This window comes from Tauraco erythrolophus, chromosome 7 (assembly GCF_009769465.1).
Source record: "Tauraco erythrolophus isolate bTauEry1 chromosome 7, bTauEry1.pri, whole genome shotgun sequence".
NCBI lineage: Eukaryota > Metazoa > Chordata > Aves > Musophagiformes > Musophagidae > Tauraco > Tauraco erythrolophus.
The window spans coordinates 27,768,570-27,793,956 of record NC_141471.1 but is presented as its reverse complement, the minus strand read 5'-3'; the positions used below and the strand labels follow the sequence as shown (position 1 = coordinate 27,793,956).

The window sequence follows — 25,387 nt, the reverse complement described above, 5'->3', positions numbered from 1 at the left end:
CAAGTACTGCTACTTGATGTTTCTGACACTGCTATTTTTACAAGAAAGTTAAGAAGCTAATCCGGTAGCATCTTTTAACTGGAGTTTGACATGAGTTCTCGCTCCCCAGCTATTTCAAAAGAAAGACTGTTTATTATGGACATTTTTACTTTCCTAGCGTCTAACTGCAATTCCTTCCCTCTGCACTTTCAGTTGGCATGTAACTATACAAACAGCTGATAGATCCATTATTCATCACAGAAGAAAGGGAACAAAAGAGCAAAAACTGGGAAGTGAGGAGGGAGATGTCTCAGGCAGTTCCACTACTGGTGAAATGGAGTCTTTCTGTCAGCTCCACAGTGGCTTTCTGCCTCCTGTAAACATTTGCTCCTCACCACATTTAAACGTTGCACCTTCAGCTGCACTGATCCAGCTGCTTTCAGGCTGTGTTCTAGCTGCATGGGATGAAGACAACCATTTTTAACTGGTTCTTTTTTCAAAATTGGTTACTGGTTATGCCTGCAAGGCAAGGTGATCGGCCCCACGTGCCTTTATATAAGCAAAGCTGTGCTCTTGGTTATATTACTTTCCCTACTTAGGCCAAATATACCATGACAGTGAAAGTAATTTTAGATATGTCTTTGCCTATATATGAAGTTTTGCCAGTGCTAATATATTTATCAGAGAATGCTCTTCATAATTTTTGTTTTCAGTATAATTATGTCAGCAAAAGTGTCTGTAGAGGTTTAAGTGGTTAGTGTAAACTTAGCTTACATGGAAAAATGAGTGTCAAAAAGATGACTGTCAGAAAGATTATTATATGTTTATATATTCAAATCAAACACCACTTTTTTTTTAATTGGAGGTTCCTAAACTCTAACTAAAACCAAAACCTGGTTTAAAAGGCATCTGATCCCATCTGATACTTGATTTGTGGGAGTCTGAAGATCTGACTAATTTTTTTTTTGCGTTTGTTTTATTCTGAAAAGCGTTTTTGTTAAGCTCTGCCGATGGCAATAATGGAACAGTTAACTGGACGACTAAGCAAGCCCACAGTTATATTATCAGCAGAATAAAGGCTGTTGAGAAGAATGGTGAGTTTAGGTTGTAAATTTACATCCCGTGTTGGTTCAGTCAAATCTGCTTTTAATATTACTCTTGCTTTTTCAGTCATTTCCTTGTTTTAGGAATAAGGTGCTATTTCAAGGTAAGTAATTTGGAAAAATTTACATTTCTTCAATCTTTTAAACATTCACAGACCTGTGTGTCTTTGTGAGTCTTCCCCAACTTTTCCTGTTCCCACAGCTTTGCTTGAAATAATGGCTGTGTATATACCTAATATTGCACCTTTTCTTGTCATGACTGGTTGCTTTGGAGATACCTCTGCAGTTTGCTTAATACAATAACTTGTCTGTAACAATTTAAAAAAAATATTTTCGTACACGTATGTAAAAAGACTTTTTTACTGTCATTTATGTGAGTACACATAGAATATTTTAGCTAGGGTACACTAGCTGAGAAGAGGCTTTGCGCTGATTACCAGGCAATCTGGCCCCCAAATCAAGTTATTTCTGGGATTGTTCTTTATCTGGTAAAAATCAATGGGGAGAGAACCCATTGAAATTCCCAGAAAAAGATTCCAGGTGGTTTTTTTTCTGAAGATCATCAGCATGCAGGCTTCAAACAACATGGTAAATCTTCTGAAATTTCTGGAGATGGGCATCATCTGTATCTGATAACAGACTCTGGGCTGGAGGCTGACACAATCTTAGCTGAATTCCTGGCTATGTCTAGAATTTCGGTGATCTTGTCCAACGCTACAGTTGTGCACATCCAAAAACTACTTCTTTCCAGACCAATGGAGTTCTAGAATTAGAGAAGTCAAGTACCGAGGAACATGCTCACAAGGATTAGCTAAACTGAGAAAGGAATCCTTTCTGCATCTTGCCTGATACTACGTCTGTTTAGTTTTCAGATTCCAAATAAAAAAAATTCTTTTTAAAACATGCGAATGGAATGTTCATTAGAATGGAATCTACACAAAGACATCTTCTAGAATAATTTGGGAAGAAAAAATCAAGAAGAAAATTAAAGAGACCCTGCACAGAAGTGAAGCAATTAAATTAGCAAAACTAGTGCAAAGTGCAGTTTTATATCTCAGTCTAAGCAAGACATGCTGTTTCTGCTCTGATACATCAATATAAGCATAATTTCACTGAAGTTGGTTTAAAAGCCTGGATTTCCACAGAAAATGTTTATGCATTTTCATAAATGTTTGCTTTGCTCAGAAAGACTTACTATAAGCAAACGAAATAAAATTGCGTAGTAGAAACTACTTTGAGTAAAATTAGCTTTAAGAACCAAGACTAGGCCTAACAGAAGACCTACAAGAACAACAACTGGGACAGTTTCTGTATGTTTCAGAACAAGTGATGCGTGTTTTCCAACCTTCGTTTCCCAGTTAATCATCTTCTTTTCCAGTCTCCAGAACTTCTAACCACTCTGCACAGATATATCTTGGGATCTACTGAAAGTCTTCCAAGGGATCTGGAAACAAGAAAGAAGAACAGTGTTGCTGAGGTAGCTGATACTGCCTTTTTTTCTAGCAGGGATCTGTTGTGATCCTACGTAGTGAAGATTTTTAATTTCTCATGATTAGTTTTACAGAAGCCTTTCACAGTCCCCGAGACTTTATCTACCACAGGGAATTTGCCACAGCAGTTCACATCTGGCAGTCTGCTGTATTAGATCAGTATCTAGAAGTTGGTGAGTAGATTCAGTTTCATCCCTGGATCTCCTCAGATGATTACACGATCCTCTCCGGTCTCAGGCAGTCTTATGAAAATAATTGTGGGTTGTAAAAGCTTCTGAAGAAAATAGCATTTCACTTGCTTCATTATTGAAAAGCAGCGATTGCTGTAATGGGCTGAAGACTCACCATTTGCCTTCTGACTTTGAAGGAACTTCATAGGGGAAAAAGAAGAGAGCTTCTCTGACAAGGGGGGTGAGAACTTTTGGATTCTTAATCTCCATACTTGTGTCATTACAGTATGTTTGTCATTATAAGATAAAATAGGTTTCTGGGTTTTTTCCTTCTGAGAGACATTTTTAGACTTCCACCAAGATCACTGTTTTATACCTGGATGAAATCCTTTTTGGTCTGCTACTTCAGCAACAGAGAATGTCTTGTTGCTAGGAGTGGGCAGGCATTTAGTGGTGGCAGTAGATTTCCTCTAACAGATGAAAGAAATACATTATATGAATTTTTTTTTTCAGTAACTGCTGATTCTATTATCCTTCTTCCTTTCTAAAACTATGGCTTGTGGAGAAAATATATATTACTTTCCACTGTTCTTCCCATTTGAAATGGATTTTCATTGTAGAGTCAAAGCATCAGAAATGGAAAAATAGATTTTTTTCCTAGATATTTGATGCATTTTCAACCACCCACCGTATTTTTGTCAGCTTTTCTGCTCTATTAATGTTATAAATTTATTTTTCAGCTTTTCTTGAAAATGTTTTAAAGGAAATGAATTTGTTTTCTTGCTCTATTTACAGCTCATTCACAGAAGTGAGTGCAAAAGTTTTTTGGGTCATCAATTTACTAATTTTAATTATACAATTTAAGTAGCTATGTTACTGTACTTAAATCGAGTCTACATAATCAAAATTACAGTAACTGGTTTATTAACCACACAGAATTCTCATAAACTATTTAAATTTCAGGATCCATTTTGATTTTGACTTTAAGGTAAAATTACTAGAAAGATATTCTGTTCAGTACTGTGTTAAAAGTAGTTTTCAAAAGTGGGAAAAAGCAACTGCTGTGTAATTCGATCAATAGCATATCCAGAGGTTGAGACTATTAATTCTGCAATATCGGGCTGGAAGAGTGGGAAGCGTGTAACTACATGTAGAGGTCTATGTTACAGATGTCTGCGTCTCCTCTCAGCTGCCTCTGCAGTTGGAGGAGATCTAGTCAGTGTAGTCAGGAATCTAGGACATGATTCATCTCATTTTACAGAAGAATCAAATTAATCAACCCCTAGAAGCATCTGTTTCTTCTCCACTGACTATAAAAGGAGCCTGACTAGCTCTGTGGTGGATGTTGTTTCTGTAGGCATCTAAAATTAGGTGAGATAGATTCCACATGGAGTACGTGGTGCGAGGGATGGAACGTCTGTGATTAATTCCTAATTAGCAGTGGCTTTTTAAGCATATCTCAAGTGAGAAGGTTGGTATAATGCTAAGGCTGGAGAAATTATACCAGGATTAGAAAATTACATGAGCTAGGTCCACATTTCAATTTCTTATTGATCCAAGTGTTGAAATTGTACCTCTTACAAGATTAAACGTCTGAGTTTGTTCCTATGAGTTATTTATGAGAACTCTGAAGTCTTTTTCGGAGTTGCTCTTCCCTTTGACAGTACTCCCATGCTGTATGGCCTATAATCTTTGTTCAGAGGTGTGACTTCTCATAAAGCTTTCAGTTTAGCAAGCAGGGCCGATAGCTTTGTGTCTCTGTATCTGTGACTTATCTTTCTTTACCACTTGTGTAATCCTCATCTCATTGACAAAAATTACCAGCAATGATTGATTCTTTCAGGGCATTGATTTAAAATTGAATAGTAATATGGAATAGTAATGTGACCTACAGTGTGTCCTGCTAAGACACCATGAGAAACACCTATTAGATCACTATTCTCTATTTATACTTAAATTTTTAAACTTGTCCATAAAGTGGTTTCTTATCCATTTAATGTATCATAATGATTTTTGTATTCTTCTAATTCATTAGAATGTGTATATAGTACTGTGTCAAATGTGTTATACCTAAATAAGATTTACTTTTCTCAACTAAATTTGTGATTACATAAAAAATAATATTTTGCTTTTACATATGCTAGTTGTTCTGAATTAAGTTTCCTTTAGATTTTTAATTGAGTCATGTAAACTATGGCTTTGCTTTTTTGTTTGTAATCAGTGACACCTGACTGTCCTATTATTGCCCATTTCCTTCTGTTTTATCCTTCAATGCAAGCACAATATCTTCAATAATGATCTCTCTAACTAGATTTTTAGATGTACGTTATCTGAACTTGCTGGTCTAAGAAAGTCTAGCGTTAAGAACTCATAGAAATCCTCAGCTGAAGTGGACTGCTCTGTCCTTTTCTGCACAAGAACTGAAAAATCTGCCGTTTCCACTCAGTGAGGAGCCAGTACCATTGATTGATAAGGTTCCTCTGTATTTCTCATGTTCCTTATTTTTATATAAAATATCAAGAAAACACAATTGTATCATTCATTTAATGTATTTTTATTCATGTAATATTCCAAATAAACGAACTATAAAATTAGAATAGCCTTCCTTATTGTGTTTTTTTTTTTTTTATCACAGAGAAATTAAAGAGCTTGTGCAACTTCTGAAATCCTAACGTAGCCAGCTTTGTTTATTGCAGTGTTGGAAGGGATCCTGTTGGGCATAGAGAGGGTTTGCTCTGTGTTCTGTTCTTAAATCTACGCAACCTTTTAAAAAACTTATTAACAGGTGTCTAATACTTGTTGCTTTCCTTCTCCCAGATTGCCCACATTGCTGTTGAAATGCATGCCTTTTTATCTTGAGCATGTCTCATTTTTGCTTTTTTCTGTCTCTTATCTTTCCTTCTGCTTTTCAGTGTACACGATTCTGTCTAAGGTGCACTCTGATCGGAATGTATACCCTTCCGCTGGAGTTCTTTTTGTTCATGTTTTGGAGAGAGAGTACTTTAAGGGGGAATTTCCTCCTTACCCAAAGCCTGGTATGGGATGCTAAGATCTTCCATATTATATAAAAATTATATATAAAAAAAATTTTCAAAAAATTCGAGTCTAGTTAGCATATCTTACAGTTCAGCATTTAACATACAAAGGACAATTTTTAATTTCTATTGGAATATCTTCAAATGAAATAAAATACGTGGTCCTACAAGTTTAAAATGTTCTGTTTGTGATCATTATTTGTGAAAAGATGCATATAATTGTCTATTGTGAAAAATGTACTTAATAATTTGGGAAGGTGTAAAAACACGTTATATATGTGAGATTAGGAAGTATACCTTTTTCTTCCCTTTGGTATTAAATATGAAATCGTAGAAGGTTAATAATTGTGTCTGTTGAAAATGCCATTTATCTGATCACTGTTTCAGACATAGTATGTATCAGGCTATATGAAAGAGCACTTTGAAAGCATATAGTAAGCTTGAGACCAAACAGAAGATTAAATCAAATATGAGACTATGTAATGATGTCTTCTTTCATTTAAAACAAATACTCATTTGGATTCAGCCTTCCTCCTATATTTAGGAACAGTTTAATGTTAGTAAGGAGTTTGTTTTTAGAGAAGGAGCTGTAATTTCCCAAGTAAGTTGTTTTGATGTACACTAAGGTAAAACTAAAGGATTGATCACTGGCAGGTTAGAATATATATAAGCAATCTGAGGGATGGGAAGAGAAGGAGAGAGCCTTCTGCCCCATTTGCTTATCAATAATGAAAAATAATAATAAATATGAAAATATATCCTATTTATGTAAATATAACTATACTATTTTCATATAAAAATAGGAAAAACCTATAACACATGTACAGTGCACACATAATCAAAAACTGTTTCATTAATAAGCTTTTGTATTGATTTGAGGGTACTTTTTTCAAAACTCACTTTAAAGAAAAAATAAGCTTCTGTTAGCATTGGTTAAATTTTGTCATGAATGAAACCAAATGTTTTAAAAATTTCCTCTCCTTGAAAAACGGATCTTTTTCCTGATATATATCTGAGTCTTCATTTCATGTAACAGTGACTGGCAGAGTGAAGTTTCCCTCTGTCCAAGTTTTTTCCCAATTTTGGCACATCGATGGAACAAACCTGGAAATTTTACTAAAGATGGATTGTCTTTCGAATCCTTACGGCCCCAGCCTGTCTTGACATTCATGTGATTCAAAGGCAGTATGAATCTGTTTTCAGCTACTGCTGAAATTGTACCTGTAGACGATGATGATGATATCAGAAATTCCCTGCAAGGCTAGCTGTTACCATGGTCCTTTTATTTTTGTCTGCTGTGCTGGATCATTAGCATGGCCTACCTTGATGAAGGGCAAACCAGAATGTATGACAGATAGCTTTGAGATTTTTCTCCAAATTATTTGTGATGCTGAGAATTTTGTTACAAATGCAATAGATTGGATTACTGGGACATCCTGAGAGAACTGTGAGGAAAGTTGCGTTATGCCCTCATGTGGGTTTGGTGTGGTTTCGGTACCTTTTAGCCACAGCCAGATGCGTAAACGTGTACTTGAAAACTAGTTACCCTTTGGGAACAGGACTCAGTCTCTTTGTTCCTCTCTGGAGGAGGTGACATGTTCTTTCTTCACTGGGCTCAGTTTCTACCTTCCGTGCCAGCCTGCCCATCATCTTCTCTTGTCACTTCTGCAATTGCTGCTGTTGCCGTTTCACAGCTGAGTTGGAGGAGCACGGTGTAGAGGTACCTGTGCAGGCACAGGGCAGATTTGCCCAAGCTCTGTGTCTCAGCTGTAAGGTGCTCACAGCTCAATGGTGAAGATCTGGTGGTGCTTACAAAAGCTAAAATAAACAGAAGTCAAATCTGACCATTTGTAACAGTTTCAATAAGAACCACCGTAAGTGTTATACTGGTTTGACTTGAAGGGCTTTTAGAGATCGCATCTGGACAGTTGTGTTTAGTAGGCATCAGTGGATCCATTTTGCAGGAATGTCTGGTCCTTTTTTGCATTAACTTGTTCTCTGTAGAAAAACTGCTGGCAGGCTGTTGGTGCTGAAGACCTGTATCCATATCCGGATGCTAACAGAAGCTTTCAGGCATTGATGGTTATTACACAGTCACTCTTTACAGTAAGCCCTCCCAGGTATACTGGGTCTCTGGAGCCATCATTAAAAACATAAATAAAAGAAAGATTTTTGGGAATTAAAGGACTGAGACCTTTTTGTGCTTTTGTCAGGAAGGAGGTTAGATGCTTCAATTCTAGGGTGGAACTGAGCTCTAAAAATCAGATCTACTAATAAGCACGAGCACTCAGGTAGCCAGGACTCTAGGAGGTACCAGTACATTCATCTCTGCAGTTGGTTACACTTTTCAGAGATGGATTTCTTAATACTTACAAGTACTAAGTAGGAGTTCACATTTTTCTAATATGATAAAGGTTAGCAATTTCTTTTTCTTTTTTTTCTTTTTTTCTTTCTTTTGGAAAAGTTTAGAAAACATAACTGGAAGTCAGAATAGGACTTTCTAATGGAGATATCAAAATGAAAGCATATAGCATTTTCTTGTAAATATTCTAATACAATTTTTCTTATCTAGGTGAAATAAGTAATGATCCTATAACGTTTAATACCAATTTAATGGGTTACCCTGACAGACCTGGATGGCTACGCTATATTCAAAGGACACCATACAGTGATGGAGTGCTGTATGGCTCACCGACTGTAGAAAATGTGGGCAAACCAACTATCATTGAGGTATTTTCTTTCAAAAGTTCAAAGAGATGTGTTTTGGTTTAGAGTATAAGATTCAGAACCATCAACAGGTATTGCTTTTTATTTTTGAAAAGTTAATTACAATAAAAAAAAATTATAAGGCAGGGACAGGGGCTTGTGACATTAACATTTTCTCTTAGGTGCCATTATATCGTCTTTTGAGAGAAAGCCAAGTTGTATGATGTTTCATGTTTTACTTTTAAGGTATAACAGCAATAACCAGTTAGGCTTAATAGTCCTAGATGCAATACCTTTTTATTCTTGCCCTTCATCTTTTTAAGAGGCATTTCATTTTGATAAATTATGAATATATTCAAGTTTTATTCAAAATACAGGGCAAAAAAACTTTGTAAACAACTATGCTTGAAGAATAGCTGATTTCTGAACTTTACAACATTCAACTCAAAATATGGGCCAGACTTTTCCTCATTGGAAAATATAACGTTCAGTCAATAAACAGGTTTTTGTGGGGTTTTTTTGGGGTTTTTTTGTGGGTTTTTTAATTAAAGTATTTTTCATCCACTATTCCCTTGTTCATTATTCATGTTTATTGATAGATTTTATTTTAATTAGCACTTACATGTATTTAATTCTATTATTATAAGTGTAACAATGACAAAACCTGCTACTTTATTTTTGACAATTACCTGTCCAAATGTTTTAAGGCACTAATCATTCATTGAGCAGCAATTGAAAGGGAAAAAGGATGGTATTTTCTGCACTGTCTATCACAGCAGACTGAATCAGACACTATGTGGTTCACGTGTTAAGGACAAATCTGCTCATTAACTTGCTCCAGCCATTTTGCTGCTTCAGCAGTACCTTTGTCTTAAACCCTTGATGAGTTTGTGGTTTTTTTTCTAAACTGCATTTGATACAGTTTTTCTGTCTCAAGAATGACCTCTCTAAATGTTAAGTTATGCTGTAGATGATTTCGCCCATGCTTAATTTTATATACATGATTCAGTTTTGATTTCAGCAGGACTAATCACATCTGTAAAATTAATCATGTGCAGAAGTACTTGCAGACTCCGCTCGGTTTTCTGTCAAGGAAACGGTTATTTAAAATTGCCCTTTTTAAAGTGGCGTGTGCTTTTAGATTCGAGGATCTATATCAAGACCTCCATTCTAAGCATGACCCCAAGCCTGTATTTGAACTAAATCTTGCCTAGCATATAAATTAATTCCTTGCAATCCCACTCTCAGTAATGGCTTTTGAATTAATTCTGTAGTATGTGAGGAGGGCAGATTGCATTCGATTCGCTTCCTAGTGCCATCTGAGAGGAGTGGTTGTGTATTCCTGGCCTGAATATAACTTTCATCATGTAATTCCTGAGGTGATGTCATGGTCAATTAATTGGAGGAGACCTCGTTATTGGAAGAGCCTAACATTATCCGTAGTACCACAGTAGATAGAGCAGGTAAGATTCTTGAGCTCAAGCTCCTTTGGAAGCTGCGCAAAGATGGTTTGTGTTTGAACGACTATTCAGCACAAAGGCCGTCTCCTTTCTACTGAGTACTCTACTATTACTCGGTACAGGTGCGTGGTCCACACTGGCAACTCACTACTCAAAGTGAGTACTGTCAGGTTCCGGTATAGAGCTTGTGCAACCAGAGAGTTACGTTTCTAAGTATTAATGTTTAATCTACTGTTGAAACAACCCTTTGAAAAATTAACAGAATTGAGGATTGCAAAAATCTCTGGAATTTATTTTCTATTAATTTTATAATGAAATTTTTACATTACATAAGATGTAATTGTGTCAAGTAAGCTTTTCCTTTAAATGAAGCTGCAGAAAATATTCGAGAGCATTTTTCCTGTTCATTTAAACCCCTTAAAAGAAGTGCAACATCTGTTGCTTTTGTTTGTTTAATAATCAATGTCACAATGGTTTGTAGCTCTGTTTGCTGAGAAGAAACATAGTTCTGTTACTATTGCCACTTCTCTGCCTCTCCTTTGTCCCAGAAATGAATGAACTAAAGTCTAAAATTAGGAAAAAAGTTAGTCTTTTTCAGTTTCTTTTATGAAAGATTTATCATGTTTCAGGAAAAAAAAGAGGAGAGAAAATAATACATTATTATACCAATATCCAGCCTCATTCTGTATTTCTTATGAACGAGCAGTTAACCATAGTACAACTTCAGAGTACAGTCACCACTGAGGAGTAACCACTTCCAAGCATTTCAGGCATCCTGTACATTTAAACTATAAGATTGGTATTCTTATGTAATTTGATCATGAAGGCGTAAGTTTCCAAAAATAAGAGTAATGAATGTTGCATCTACCTACTAGTTTTCGGTTCCCGTACAGTTACACTATCCAGGATTTTTTTAAAAACCGCTTGTGTTGGAGTAATGCTTGTGAATCCATTCATGGAGTATGACTTCGCTGGGGCTAGAGCTAAAACTAAACCCTGGTCCCAAAGATGAGAATTGCTGGCATCCTGACACTCTTTCTTTTAAATATCTCCATCTAGTTTAGTTCTCTACGAGCTATTGATGAATCTGATGGTATTGGTGGAGGGGGGGTTGGAGGATGGACAAGGAAGGGGAGAAGCCGGTCTTTGCTTGTGGTTGTTCTTACATGAAAGAGAGCAGAAAAGAAATACACCTGTATGGCAAAACACTTTTGTCTGGATCAAAATATATTACTTTCACATATATCGCTTGGATAATTGTATTTGGCTGTAAACTGGTTGAGAAAATTCCAGTATCCTGACTTGAAGGTAATACTGCATCAAATAATTTGACCTTACCTTTCAAATTTTATATTAATGAATGAACGTTCATACATTTCAAAATAAGGAGGCAAAGCATTTAAAAGGTGATAAGTATTTCTAAATTATCAATGTAATTTTCATTGATGTTTCATTTCCTGATTTTCATATTTCACTCTAGATCACTGCATATAACAGGCGTACCTTTGAGACAGCAAGACATAATTTGATCATTAATATAATGTCAGCAGAAGGTATGTGTAGAAAATAGCTTATTATGTTTTGAACTGAATAAGCAAAACCATCTTATGGGCTCCTGTTCTTTTAAGATAAAAAACATTGTAAAATAATTGTCTAGTGTTCGAGCCAAATGCAAGGGCACAAGGGGAAAGTTAGACAATTTTCCATATTTTGATTCAATTTGTTATTTTTATCCAGATTATTTCTGGCAGGTAGAATTGTTATTCCTCATTCATAAAAAATGTCTGTTTGCCTTTTTTTAAAAAAATTAATTTTAAATTTTTCCTCTGTCTTTTCAAATGGACTTTGCAGAAAAAGTAAAATCTTTCATGTATGTTGTTTCGTTTTCTTAGTTCTGCATGTTCTTCATGCAGAGAACAATTGTATAGGCAGAGTCAAAAAACAACAGGTTATGGCATACATGTGGATGTTTGTGTCCTTAAAATTAGTTCTTTTCATCATACTTACATATTTACATTGTCCAGTATTGCAGGTTGGAATCCGCTGTCACTGCAGATCAGTTTTGAACTCAAAGTATGAATGTAATTCTATGTGTTTAATGAAGATTTAACAGCTGAGACTCTTTTCCTCTAGTCCATTACTTCATCTCCCATTTGTTTTATAAATAGCCAGTGGTTTTCAGCTTAAGTACAGCTAATGGTACTAACTGACTAATTAAACATAATCACATTAGGTTCAAAATAAGCTAGTTCAAATACAAGATTTTTGGAAAGGTGTGTAATCTTGAACTGGTATTATGTTAATCATTACTTCCGGTTCTTTGTTATGGAGCCTTTGTTTAAGGCAAAACTCTTCCTTTTTCATCATAACTAGATTTTCCTTTACCATATCAAGCGGAGTTCTTCATAAGGAATATGAACGTAGAAGAAATGTTAGCAAGTGAAGTTCTTGGCGACTTTCTCGGAGCAGTGAAAAATGTTTGGCAGCCGGAACGCTTGAATGCTATAAACATTACTTCAGCCCTCGACAGGGGAGGGAGAGTTCCACTTCCTATTAATGACATGAAAGAGGGGTAAGCACATGCGTTGGTCTGATGTTTTTGCTTTACTTTTTTTTTTGCTTACTGAAAAGTTTAATATTTTTTCAGGTTTTCTTGAAACTTTGCCATTAACTGTTTTATATTTTGGAATTAGATACGAAAAGTTTACGGATGTTCCAAGCCCCGTTATACCAAGGATTTACCATGTTAGATGCCATTTCAAGAGGCGACAATTCATATATGTCGATCTTACAATCCAAGGAATTAGTAAATTTCATTAATTATCAAACAGTTGGTAGTAAATATGCTTATTTTGTAATTCCAGTCTTAATTCTGAGCAGTTCTTTGGCATGCTTTTCAAGTATTTAATACTTCCCAATTCACAAAACTTAAAATTGTGAAACAAGGTGTGATTGAGCAGAGATTACAAAGACACTTAGATTTCTAAGAGCATTTAGCATATAACAGTGTCGTAGCTGTACTCTTTACTTAGTGAAATTTCATTATGTGCTTCAGGAGCACTGTGGACTTTCATTTGAAGGTGATAAGCTGGGGTATCTGGGGAACTTAGGTTACTGAGTGTGAACTGCAGGAAGTACTATTTCCAGTTGTGATTCATAACCATAAATTCTGTTCTCAAATAGGATATTTAAAATACTAATAAGGATTCAGTCTTTTCAAAATAAGGTTGAGGTAGTGCTTTTCCCTGGCAAAAAATAAAGATGCCTAGTTATTTTTAGATATTTTTAGATGTTTTAGGGTCAAATAATATCTAGAAAGGACTGAGGGTTCAAAATCTGAGATGGGTGTAGAAAATGTTTTTGTTTCAGAGCCCTTTTGTGCATTTGGAGTTTCTGAGCAGATCTAAAGAAGGAAAGTGTCTTCTGTACTAGCCAGAGTAATAGCAGAGCCATTTAATGCTTTATTATTTACATTTCAAACATTTATTTAGCTAGTGCCTAATATACCAAATGGCAACCAGGACCTGATTACTGTTTCATGATCCATTGGTACATTATTACCTGGTGCAGTAGACTGTATTTTCCAGCAGCATTCTACATATTTAAATATGAAAATGAATAATACAATTAGCACAGTAGCTCTTATTTTATGTACTGTAATGCTAAATGAAGTATTAAGTTTACATTGAGCTTTCAGTATTCTGCAAATTTTGTTGGCAGTGCATAGCTGCAATACGGAATCTTTTAGGAACAGTTGGGGGCCTTGGCAGGTTCATGTTAGTATTAGGTTTAGAAATAAATAGTCATTGTGAATTTTATTTAAAAACATGGGAAGAAACTCTATAAAGCTGAGCAAGATTGAAGATTTCCCTAAAATAAAGTCATACTCTTTTAATGTCCTTTTCAAAAGTAATACTGCGTTACTTACATGAGGAACCTACACTTGGAGCTCCATGACTTCATAGGAATTGATAACTGGTGGTAAGCAAGCATTTACATTATGCAGCGAAACAGAATATGTTGTAATAAGTAGCTAGAAAAATCCTTTTGATTTCATTGTTATTCGTATGCTTAGATAAAGTATACTATCAAGAAAAATAATAGTAAAAAATAGTTTTTGTCTTTAAAGCACGACTGAATGCTACTGTGAACAATAATAATATTTGGAAGAGTACGTCATCATCGTCCTTTGGGGATTTGTGAGAGGTGTCCTGACCGTCTGTCACTTATCTTTCTACAGTGTGTATGTTATGGTTGGGGCAGATGTTCCGTTCTCCTCATGCTTACGAGAGGTGGAAAACCCACAAAATCAGCTGAGGTGCAGTCAAGAAATGGAGCCTGTGATAACCTGTGATAAAAAGTTTCGCACTCAATTCCATATTGACTGGTGTAAAATCTCTCTGGTGAGTTATTTTATTATTGCATAAAAATTATGTTCGTAGAAGTAAAATATTTTATGACAGATATGATTGAGGTAAGAGTTTTGTCAGCGAGGACAGACAACTCTACCAAATTCCACTTTATCATGACTGATGGGCGTTGTTTTCCATCTAGTAGGCACTCTTAAGATTGTGAAAGGATTTTGCTATGTAGGGCTAAGTTCTGTTAGATTTATATAACTGGCCAGAGAACTCTAGGGCTTACAGAAGTAAAAGTAATGAGAGAATGATTTATGTAGGTGTAGTTCATTAGTTCAGTGTGCTAATACTGCTAGTTACATTTGCTTTCTTAAAAAGCGTGTGTCTATAGATGTTTTCTCAAATATTGAATCAACGGCACTGACCAGTTAAATAGTGTTTCTTTGCTGTTAAAAAAATCTTTCTGAAAATTGTCTAGAACATATTTCATGTTAAAAACAATAGAAAATGAAAATAGTGTTGACTCATGGAATCAAAATAAATGGGAATATTCTTCTCAGTCAAATACAAGAAAAGTGATAACCGAACACTAGACTGTTTGCCACAGAAGAAGTATAATTCCCAAAGACACTTTTTAAGGTTATTTTTCTTTAGTTCTGGTGAGGAAAATGAAGAAGTGGTACCTTACTGAAAGAGAGTTTGAATAAAGATGGTGAAGGTACATAAAATAAACTTAGATGATTGCTGAGCTGCTTCAGACGTTACCCAAGAGGAAACTGAAAGGGAGGTATGACAGACTTTTGTACAACGTAAAAAATGTGTTGAGTATGAGAAAAGGTGTTCATACACAGAATCTGTTAGAAAACTTCCAACCCTTTCTTTCTCTACACTATAAATTAGGAAAGCTGTTAGAAAACTGGAAAAGACTTGTTTTCAAAAGAATATCGAGATTATTCACTGTTTATTGGCTTTCTGTTGAGAAATTGCAAAAGGTGCATGTGTACACAGCAATACTTACCAGCACCTGCATAGTAGAAGGCAGTCAGTTTGTTCTTGACAAAGGCTATGTCAAGTCTTTGATTTCCTTCTACAAAAAAGTAGAACAGAGGTGCAGCAGCAGATGTCATTTCTTTTTGGTAAGGTTTTTTGATACTGTCTCATAAGCAAGCTCAGAAACATGGCCTAGTGGAGAGCTGGTTGGATAACCATAATCATAGCAGAATTATTAATAATTCCTTGCCATTCTTCTTTAGTGAGCTGGATGAGGGAATGTGCTTATTAAATTAAATTTACAGTCCCTGTGAAACTGAAGATGCTTTGAAGGATAGGAAGGTGTGGGGAAATTGGAGAAACAGCCTTAGAAAACAAGGTGAATTTCAAAAGGAGCAGCAGAGGAGTAGTGCATTAATGAAGGAATAAGCAACCGTACCTGTGCAGAATGAAGAGCACCTGTGTAGGAATACTTCTCCAGAAAAAAGGTCCCATAGTAACAGTGGCTCATAAACTAATTATGAAGCAGCATTGTCGTGTTGTTTTAAGAAAAACAGAGATCGCCCCGGGATGTGTAGCAGGAACAGGCTGTCAGAGAAGCGTGATTTTCTGCAGCAGCCTATAACACAACCTTCTTGAACTCAGCACTTGTTTTGGCAGCGTGCCACAATAACTGAATTTCAACAGTCTTAGAGGTGTTTACTCTGCCGCATGCTGTAGCCTGGTGCATCAAAGGGAAAAGGGAGCCAAGCTTCCCTCTTATCTAATCTCGGTCTGCTTGTCACAAGGCAAGCCAAGGGGCATCAAATCCCCCAAAATCCATGGACTGGGAGGGAACTGAGCTCCGTTTCCCATAACCACAACATAGACCAGTGAGTGAAAATACTACTGTCATATCCTCTTCCTCTCACTTTTTATGAGGTGACGTTGACTGGTAGCACTTAGAGCGGATTTCTCCCAAATTCTGAAAAGAGAGGGAACATGAATACATGCTTCTTTTAACACTGCTTTCTGATAGATTGTTCTCACGTGTCGTGTATGGCCTTCTGTCAGTCACATCAATAAGTGCATAAATATTTTTTGTACATTGCTTATGGTTTGAGATTCAGTGAAGCAGCCAGGTGGAACTTGGTGTGCCTAGCATAAAAGATACTGTGGAATTAATGAGTGGAAAATACATAAATTAATTTTTATCAAACTGTCTTGCACTTAAAATATATATATGTATGCATTTGAAGCTCAACAAAACATTATTTCTAGCATTCCATAAAAACCTGTTCATCCATTGCATAAATTTTAATACACCATTTTATGACTTAAAGTGTAAGCTATAAAGAAATGACTATCAGTTGCAAGATTTCTCAATGAATGATGTCAGGCAAAAGGCCAAGGATGTAGGCAAATAAAATTTATTTTCATTAATGATCTGGAGAGAGTTTTAAAACTAACTGATGAAATTTAAAAGCAGTATTTAACTGAAGATAGTAAGAAAATTAAGGCAAAAATTGAAAAGTCATGTGGGAAAGGCAATCAGTTAAATGCAATATGGAAGTAGCAAAAAAAGATTGTATTTGTAGAAACATTAGATACAGACATTAAAAAAATAAAATAAAAATTACTCTTGACCAGGAAGTGCAGCCTTCTGGAGGTGGATTGAATTAGGAGGTAGAAAAAACCTTGGAACTGTGGCTCTGATCAACTAAATGCACGTGTCTTGTTGGGGCCCTTCCTGCAGCGGGTGGGTGGGGAGGCAATAGAGCTGCTCAGTTCGTGCCTCTTGCTTTTTTGAGCACTGGATGTGAAGCTTAATAGAAAGGAGGACGAAGAAAATCCTAAGTACTCCACTCTTCATCTTCACCACCTTCGTACGAGAGAGGGCAGCATTGTTATTTAGGAAGTCTAGTAAGAAATGGATTAATTCATCTAAAAGAAATCAGTGTCGAATAATTAGTTTGCAATAAAAATGTTTACTGAATTTTTATTCGAATTACTATTTGTGTGAGATCTCTCTAAAATTAAACTGTAAAAAAACATAGTATCTCTGGTAGGCATAAAATGAAGTGCTAATATTATAATAGTACTTATCACATCAATCAGAAGCTTTCAACAAAATGTAAGGTTTTATTGTTTTAAAATAAAGTGATTGGATGAAATTGTATAGAATTTGTCAAATATGTAATATGGGTTCTTTTATACATTATAGTTGGTTAAATACTGCCTGCTTTTCATTCTGTTACTTTGTTATATAATTGTCTTTTTTTTTTCTTCTTTTTTTTTTTTCTCCTGGATATCAGGTTGACAATACAAAACAAGTTTCCACCTTTCAGGAAGTGATTCGTGGAGAGGGGATATTACCTGATGGTGGAGAATACAAGCCACCTTCTGATACACTGAAAAGCAGAGACTATTACTCGGATTTCCTAATTACACTGGCAGTGCCCTCGGCAATAGCACTAGTGCTTTTTCTAATACTTGCCTATATCATGTGCTGCCGACGGGAAGGAGTGTGAGTACTTTAACACACTAATAAGCAATTGTAGATTTTTCTAAGACTATAATGCATAGAAGGCTATTTGTTGGAAGAATTCCATTCAGTTCATTAAAAACATTTAAAACAAGCCAAAAGATACCTGCTTGAAATACTGAACTATTTCTCACCTAAGCACATAACAGTAATTTCCAAAAGAATGGATATAGGGCCTTTAGCTATTCTAGTTGAAAGGGTTAAAAATCTCAATGTACGCACAAAACTCCACTGAATCTCCACATGTGCACAGCTCTCCAAAATGCCGCAAACAAATAAAATACTAATAAAAGATCTTTGATTTAGGACAGTATTAAGTAATTTCTAAAATGCTAACTTTTATAAAATAAATCTGGTTGAGGAGATGAACTGAATTTAGACGTTTTATAAAAGAAAACCACATAAATGGAAAGCAGCAAGTAACGTAATTTCTGCCATTTCTTACACAAACTACAATTTCATTTTGTCACAGAATTTATTTTAGCCAGAAGCTTGTTCTTTAACTTGCATTTTCATTTCTCTCCGTGTGTGTCTGTGCATGTGTGTCCGTCATCAGTATCTCATCTCTCTCTGTGCGTTCATCAAAGCCTCATCACAAACCCAGCTGCAAATGCTGCCAACTGCGTTTAGCAATAACCTTGTCAGCATTTCTACATCATGTACTATTTTCATCATCAGATAGACTTAATGTTCCAACTATCAATGCTATTATTTAATTCATAAATTTTGTTTTGTTTTTAGGGAAAAGAGAAACATGCAAACACCAGAGTAAGTGTCTTCTTTCCTGTTATTTTTCTTTTACCATTTAATTTTCATTCTCAGTAGCTTGTCATGCTTCATACATGTGTGTCATAATCTTCTTTCATTCTTTCTAATCCATAGTTTAATTCATAAAATGTGAAAGCTGCTTTTAAATCAGAGTCTTGGTAAGGATAGAAGACCAGAATAAAAAGGGTTTGAAATTAACGACTGTCGATTCAAAATAAAATAGTGCTGTTAGAGTAAATATGTTCATACCTAATTTACACTCCTGGTTATTGGACTTCGCAGTCTATATCTTAAAAGCAGTGGACAGGAGAACAAATATCCTGGAAGGTATCCAGTGCCTGTACTATGGAGTGTTTTAAAATTAAACTATGAGTTTCTACCAATTTACCACAAGAATCAGGAGTTAACCAAAACTTTTATTTTAACTGCAACAAATAAATGGAACGTTAGCAGTAAATTGCACAGTCTTGGATCCTAGGAAAAATACTCATCCAGACAGCAAAATCTAATGGAATAATTACTGCCTTAAAAATTAAATCAATATTTATTAAATTAACTATGTCAAGGTTTACTGTAATTGCTGCACTATAGAGTCTGTAGTGTGCATTGAAGTCCTTGTATTTTTAAGATAAATAATAATTGTAAAAGTCTATCCATTTTGATAGAGCATTTTGTATTTACTATTTTATTTCCTTTTGGCATAGCATCCAGTTGGTCCACCACAGTGCTATACAGAAATCAACCAAAGAGCTTCGTGACATGTCTAAAAATAGAGAGATAGCGTGGCCTCTTTCAACGCTTCCTGTGTTTCACCCTGTTACTGGTGAGATTGTACCGCCCCTTCACACAGACAGCTATGATAATACCAGTATGCCACTGATGCAAACGCAGCAGTAAGTATTTAGATTTTATTTTATTTTTGAATACTCGTGATATTGCGCGATTTAACTATGGATTCCAGTGTTTGTCATCTGAAATGTGTTTATTGTGGAGGTATCAGTAATGACGCTGTAGTTCAGGACTGCTCTGATGTTTGCATTTCCAGCAGAAAGAAAGGCCTTCTGTTACAAAATTAAATGGCTGGGTTTCAGTCTGCAGACTTGGCAAGAAGTTTTGCGTGGAACAGTTAGATTCCTGCATGTTTTGGAGAAAAATACTTTTGTCAGAGGAATCTGTCTACTGTTCTGTTTTAGACACCCTACCTCTTAACCCATGTCTTTGGAGTTCTGGTATAGAACTATCACCGGGTTGGTGGTAGTTTCATACCAGAAAATCCAGACTTTGTAAGTAATTAGTCATGTAGCTGTCACAACAGGCGTTTCTAGAAAGGTTTGGTGGAGGCGTCTGGGGTTGAGCAGACCTGAGGCAGCGGTCTCCGAAGCGGCTGGCGTTGTTTTCCAGTGCCGCGCTATGACACTGCCTCCGTCGGCACCTCCTCAGCTGGCAGGCCTGCGTGGCTTCAGCACGAACTTGGCCCTAATTTACACATGCTTGCCCCGAATTTCCTTCTTAGTGTAGATAAGTGCTAGAAGAGTGTTTTCTTCTCCCTGTCCCAAAGCTTAAGTTCTCCAGAGAGTATAGCTGTATAAATTATCTCTTGTACAACTGCTGCAAAGTGCTCTACCCTGTATTTTACAGTTTCCTCTCTATTCAGAATAGCAAATTTTATGACTGGGGTGCCAGAGCCTGTACCAAAGGCTTTCTTAAGTTCCACATAGAGTTTTTATGTGCTTCACCTGCATTCCAACCCCTAATTCCTTTCTGTAAAAACGACCTTAGCATCTGGTCGCTGTTGAAATAGGCACTTAAACAGGACACGGGAATGTAACTTTGTCTGGATAAGTGAACTAATCTGATGTGTAAAACTAGCTAACCATTCATTCATTCCACGGTCAATAATTAAGTTGCAAAGACTGTCACCTTTTCTCTATTCATCACTTATGGAAACCACACTTTGCATAACATCAGAAGCCTCCAGTGACTCTTGTTACTTCTGGTGTTTTGCCAAGTCTGAGCCTCTGAACCTACTTGACAATTACAGTAACATGAACGACCCCTAAACGCTAATTTTCTTTAATTTACTCGGATAATCTTGTGACAACTGTATTTGTATAGTGAAAATGGATTATTGCTTTGTAGGCAAAACTCCAAATTTTAAATACTAAACTTCTATGCATAACATACTTCAGAGTTTGTATGGAGCCATTAAAGATACAAAATTGTTTCTTGTAGGAACCTGCCACATCAGACTCAGATTCCACAGCAGCAAAGTGCAGGTCAGTACTGAGAAATTACAGTAACTATTAAGTGACCAGGGCAGAGGAATCACTAGTCAAGACGCATACAGTCTATGGACAGTGGAAACCATTTTCAAATGTAGTAAAATAGAGTAAAATATTACAGCATTGTCATTCCAGACTTTTTTTGATGTATCAGTGAAAATTTTGCAATGGGATTGATTAAACAAGTAGGAGAAATGCTACATTAGGACTCAGGATGAGACACTGGAATCTCTGGTACAGCTAAGTTGGAAACCTCCTCATATAAATAATTTTCTGTTACAACATGAAGTTACAGCCAGATTCCCAAAAGTGTTTACACTGTTCAGATTCTCTAAAACTTGAAAGGAAATCAAAATTTCTAATTCTTGCCAACACTAGTTAAGCTCTGAAGAAGGAGCTCTTTACTGCTGTTACTAAACGTAAAGAGTTGATATTAGGGAATCTCCGGTGAGGCAAATATCCATGCTGCTGGTTTCCTGTGTCTTAGTCATCACTCACACCATTTTCACAAATTACAGTGTACTGACTGAGGTTGTGAATGATCCCATCAGAGTATTGACTAAGGCTGACTCCTCTCTCTAGTTAGCATATCAGGTCTGAGAAAAACCTACAGCCATAGCCATGTAGGAAAGGGGATGAGGATCATACACGTAAAGTGTAGAGGCCAGAGTACAATTTTGGAATATTGAAAGAGTATTTAGGCAAAACTCCAGGTATGTATGTATTGAACATAATACAGGAACTAGAGGTCCAAGAGGAAGACTTGTTTTAACTTAGGAGTTGAATAAGCAACTCGTTTCATTCAAAATCCTTCTTCTTCATTACTGCTTTCGGGGATTAAAGGAGAATTTCGTATGACAACATTTCAAAGATTTGAGGCAAGTATATAATAGATGCTTCTGCCCATATGGGTTTTTTTTTTGTTATCTGGAAATGAAAAACACGTTTATAAAAAAAAAATATCGGACAGCAGTTCTGCTAGCTTTGCCATTTGTGTGCTTTGTTGTACATATACTGGAAATGGTGGATGACCCTGGCAGTATCCATGCAGAGCCTCCAGCACTGGTTTGGGTTGACATTTAGTGTCGCTCCTAACACTCACTACTGCAGGCATTTAGAAGGCAGAATAAAAACATCACACAGTTCAGCTCTTCTGTTATGACTTTTTGTTACAAGAATTTCAGTCTGTCTTGCAGTGAAAAAGCAGCACCATCACCCGGTAGTACCGGGTTGACAGCAGTGAGAAATTTTTAAAAAGGTATGAAATATAAGCCAGCACGCTTGCAAGTCACACTGAAAAACTGCCATGAAAATAGATCTTAAAAATCCTCCTGTGTCTGTATTTTCTGTAGTATGTTATTTTGGTAGAATACACCTGTTTTTTCATATTCATCACAGACACTGCCTGCGACAAGCTCTCAGAAATCAGGAGGAAGGAAAACGTATTTGGGACAGACAGTGTTTCCTCCCCTTCTCTTAGTTTACAGTGACACCTGCCTTCCTAACTCAGATGTGCAGATGACACTGCGAGCACTTCCATGACACGGTGGCATGTGCCTCTTGCGGTTTATCTTCTGAAGGAGATCCATGACTCGTGTTGTCAGAAGGTTGGATTTTTGGAATATTATGATCTAAAACAAAATTCAGGCGCTTCTAAAATTTTAGTAGCATCAGTACAAACTTGGCAATAAATTTTACTGATTTGTTCAAATAAGAAATTTGCAGAACTGAAACATGACCAAAAAACTTCTAGAACTAGACATTGATTGTTCAATTTTCTTCCTTTCCTACAGAAAATTCCCAACAACACACTCAGGAATATTAACATGCTATCAGTCACCACCATGAATAAAAAGATATTTCTATTTTGAAGTGTCAGTAGACCAAAGTTAGTAATTTGAAGAGCAGACCATGTCTAACAACCACTGTCCTTTTCATGAACTGTCTGACTCCCCAATAAGAAATATTTTTTTTTAACCTTATATAAAAACGCAGACTTAATAGCTGACATAACACTCGACTATTTCACAAAGTTAAAAGATAATTGGGAAAGAATTTTATGAAAGGTGACAACTCACATCTAACGTTCATCTGCTGAAAATTGCTACTGATCTCCAATCCGAAAGGGCGTATTAAGTTTCATAATTGTTTCTCTCTCAATTGGCAAAATTCATGAGGACTGTTTTATGGTGCTTAGATGAAAAAGTTTATAGGATATTCCTCTAATGCAAAAGACTAAATAGTACATGTACACTGTATACTGCATTTTCCTTTTTGAGCTTCACAGTCTGCTGATGAAGTCTGTTAGATCTCAAGTAGGGAGGGAAATTCCCAGTTAAACAGTCTTTTCTTAGATCTCTCCTTTCCCGGAAGCAAGCAAGGAAAGCTTTTTCCCATGTACGTCGTGTTTTGGTCCAGGTTGTACTGGTCGTGTTTCTCCAATGCGGCTGTTGATACAGGACTAATAAATACTATTTATGTGCTGTGCTGCCAGTTAACAGTTCAATATTGTTGAAGCATCATCTGCCACTGACAGACTGTATAAATTCTCATTCATTTGCAGGTAAATGGTATTCCTGAGGAAAGAAAACTAACAGAAGCAATGAATCTGTAATCAGAGAAAGCAGCAAGTTGTCTTATTCTTTTATTTGTTCTGATTGATGCATGAGTTTTTCTGGTGTATATTGTGCATGCCCACAGTATTACGATGATTCCAGTGCCAGAGAATACAATCACTTCCATATAACTAATGTACTGTATCCTTTTGTACTTTGGACATTTTTGACAATTTGTAAACACTGATAACTTTTTATATTTGTTACATTCAGAAAGTAATCTTTCAAATATACGTATTAATAAATATCAAACTTTATTCTGTCTTGTGATCTCTCCTGAAAGTTTTAACAGGGAAATCAAAACTTCAAAGTAAGCACCAGGTTCAAAGGATTTTAGACTCTGTTCAGTGAGATGATATAATTGCCTTACATTTGCATACGGAAAGCAGTAGTGTATAAGCATGAAAACTTATGCAATATGATAAGGCTCAGAAATAGTATTCCAGATTTATTAATTTTTTAGAGATTATAAAAATGTAATGAGCAAAGTTATTTTTGGAGAAAAAAAAACCACACCAAAAACCTAAAACTAGTTGAAAATTGGATTTCTGTTCCTTTACCAGATATTTAACCTATTTGACAATTTTTAAGCAATAAAACGTTTAAAATCTGTCCATTCATTCATCTGTTTATGTTAGAAGAAACTGTTACAAACTACTGGAGGCAGAAATTAATGTCTGCAAGTGAACAAGGGTAAATTTTGTTATGCTTTGCATGGACTAACTTTTAACTTTTTCTTTTTTTGGTGATATTTCTAATGCCCCAATGTGGTTTTTTTTTTGTATCTTCCACATTCTTTGTTCTTTTTGGAGCAAATTTGGTGTGGGAGAACTAGCTATCCAATAAACCAAGGATTGGTTTTTAGCATCTTAAAAAGGAGTTGATTAAATACATACTTTCCTGGAAGGTGGTTACTTTGAGAGGTGTTTGTCTATGCAGCTGAAAGCTTAAATAATAGGACTTTGTTAAAAGGATCTGAATTGAGGTTTCCTTATTTTTCTATAGATGGTGACAATTTGTCTCCTGACACTGTTTTGCATAGTTAAATGTTTTTTTTCTGATGCTTCTTTAAATCCTCAAATACAGCTAACACAGGACTTCAGGGTCTCTAGCTGTAACAGCTCACACCAACAGTTCTTGGATTTTTCCTTCAAAGCATCATACTGTTTTAAGCTGACACTTATGCTTTGTGTTTTTTCTGAAATATTTTCTCTTTCAGAAGCTGTATGTTCACCAGGACATTGCACTGTAAGCAGGAAGCTGCATCTGCTTTAAAATTGCCAAATGCTGGCTATATTTCCTTAGCTGAGGTCTCTGCTAAGAGAAATTCTGAGTAATTTAGGAATTTAAGACTGAGACTAAAAAGAAACCATAAATTAAGGTTAGTAAGAGTTTGTAGAGACCAAAGTAATCACTGCCTTTTTTTTTTCCTCTTTTTACAGTTATGACCCTGTTCCTTCAAAACACAAAACCTTATTTCATGTTCATTTTTGAGCAAACAATGATATGTTTATAGGCTTGGACCTGAATGCAGCACCTCGGCAGAGAGTAAAACAAGTCCTGAGCTGCTTTTTTAGACACATTTTATGCAACAAGTATGACAACTATTGCAGCGAAGTTTACAGTCTGTGCTTAGTACGTTGTACATACTTGTACATTGTCAAGCCTTAACTGTCAAAAGTTTGCAAGGCTGCCTCAAGTGCTAAGCAGAATACGTTAACAAATGCATGGAGCCATAGGAATAGTGCCAGGGATTATTGTACGATGAGAAGGAGCTCAAGCTACAGTCACGTAATTTGAAACACTAAGTCAGTTTCTGAAACAGTTGGAATAGCGAGTCATTCCTAGAGCCATGCATCACACCTACCTCATCCAAAAGGTACCAAGGAAGATATTTAATCAGTCAA

The 25,387-nt window shown here is 35.9% G+C and overlaps 1 protein-coding gene across 1 annotated transcript; it reads left to right on the top strand.

The window, feature by feature from the left end:
- Positions 1-976: 976 nt before the first annotated feature.
- Positions 977-23,479, top strand: SGCE (sarcoglycan epsilon). Its single transcript, XM_086614752.1, has 11 exons — positions 977-1,073; positions 5,655-5,777; positions 8,350-8,507; positions 11,424-11,496; positions 12,317-12,515; positions 14,184-14,346; positions 17,586-17,797; positions 19,288-19,476; positions 20,816-20,859; positions 21,709-21,743; positions 23,429-23,479. Exons 3-11 carry the CDS (start codon positions 8,391-8,393, stop codon positions 23,477-23,479), a joined length of 1,083 nt encoding a protein of 360 aa, XP_086470878.1. The 5' UTR covers positions 977-1,073; positions 5,655-5,777; positions 8,350-8,390.
- The last annotated feature ends 1,908 nt before the right edge of the window (positions 23,480-25,387 follow it).

Bases quoted from the DNA above. Each gene is read 5' to 3' on its own strand.
- SGCE (XM_086614752.1), top strand. From the start codon at position 8,391: ATGGGTTACCCTGACAGACCTGGATGGCTACGCTATATTCAAAGGACA. The intron at 17,798-19,287 runs GTGAGTACTTTA...CTTTTGGCATAG, and splicing joins TGCTGCCGACGGGAAGGAGT to CATCCAGTTGGTCCACCACA. The intron at 20,860-21,708 runs GTCAGTACTGAG...CGGGGATTAAAG, and splicing joins TCCACAGCAGCAAAGTGCAG to GAGAATTTCGTATGACAACA.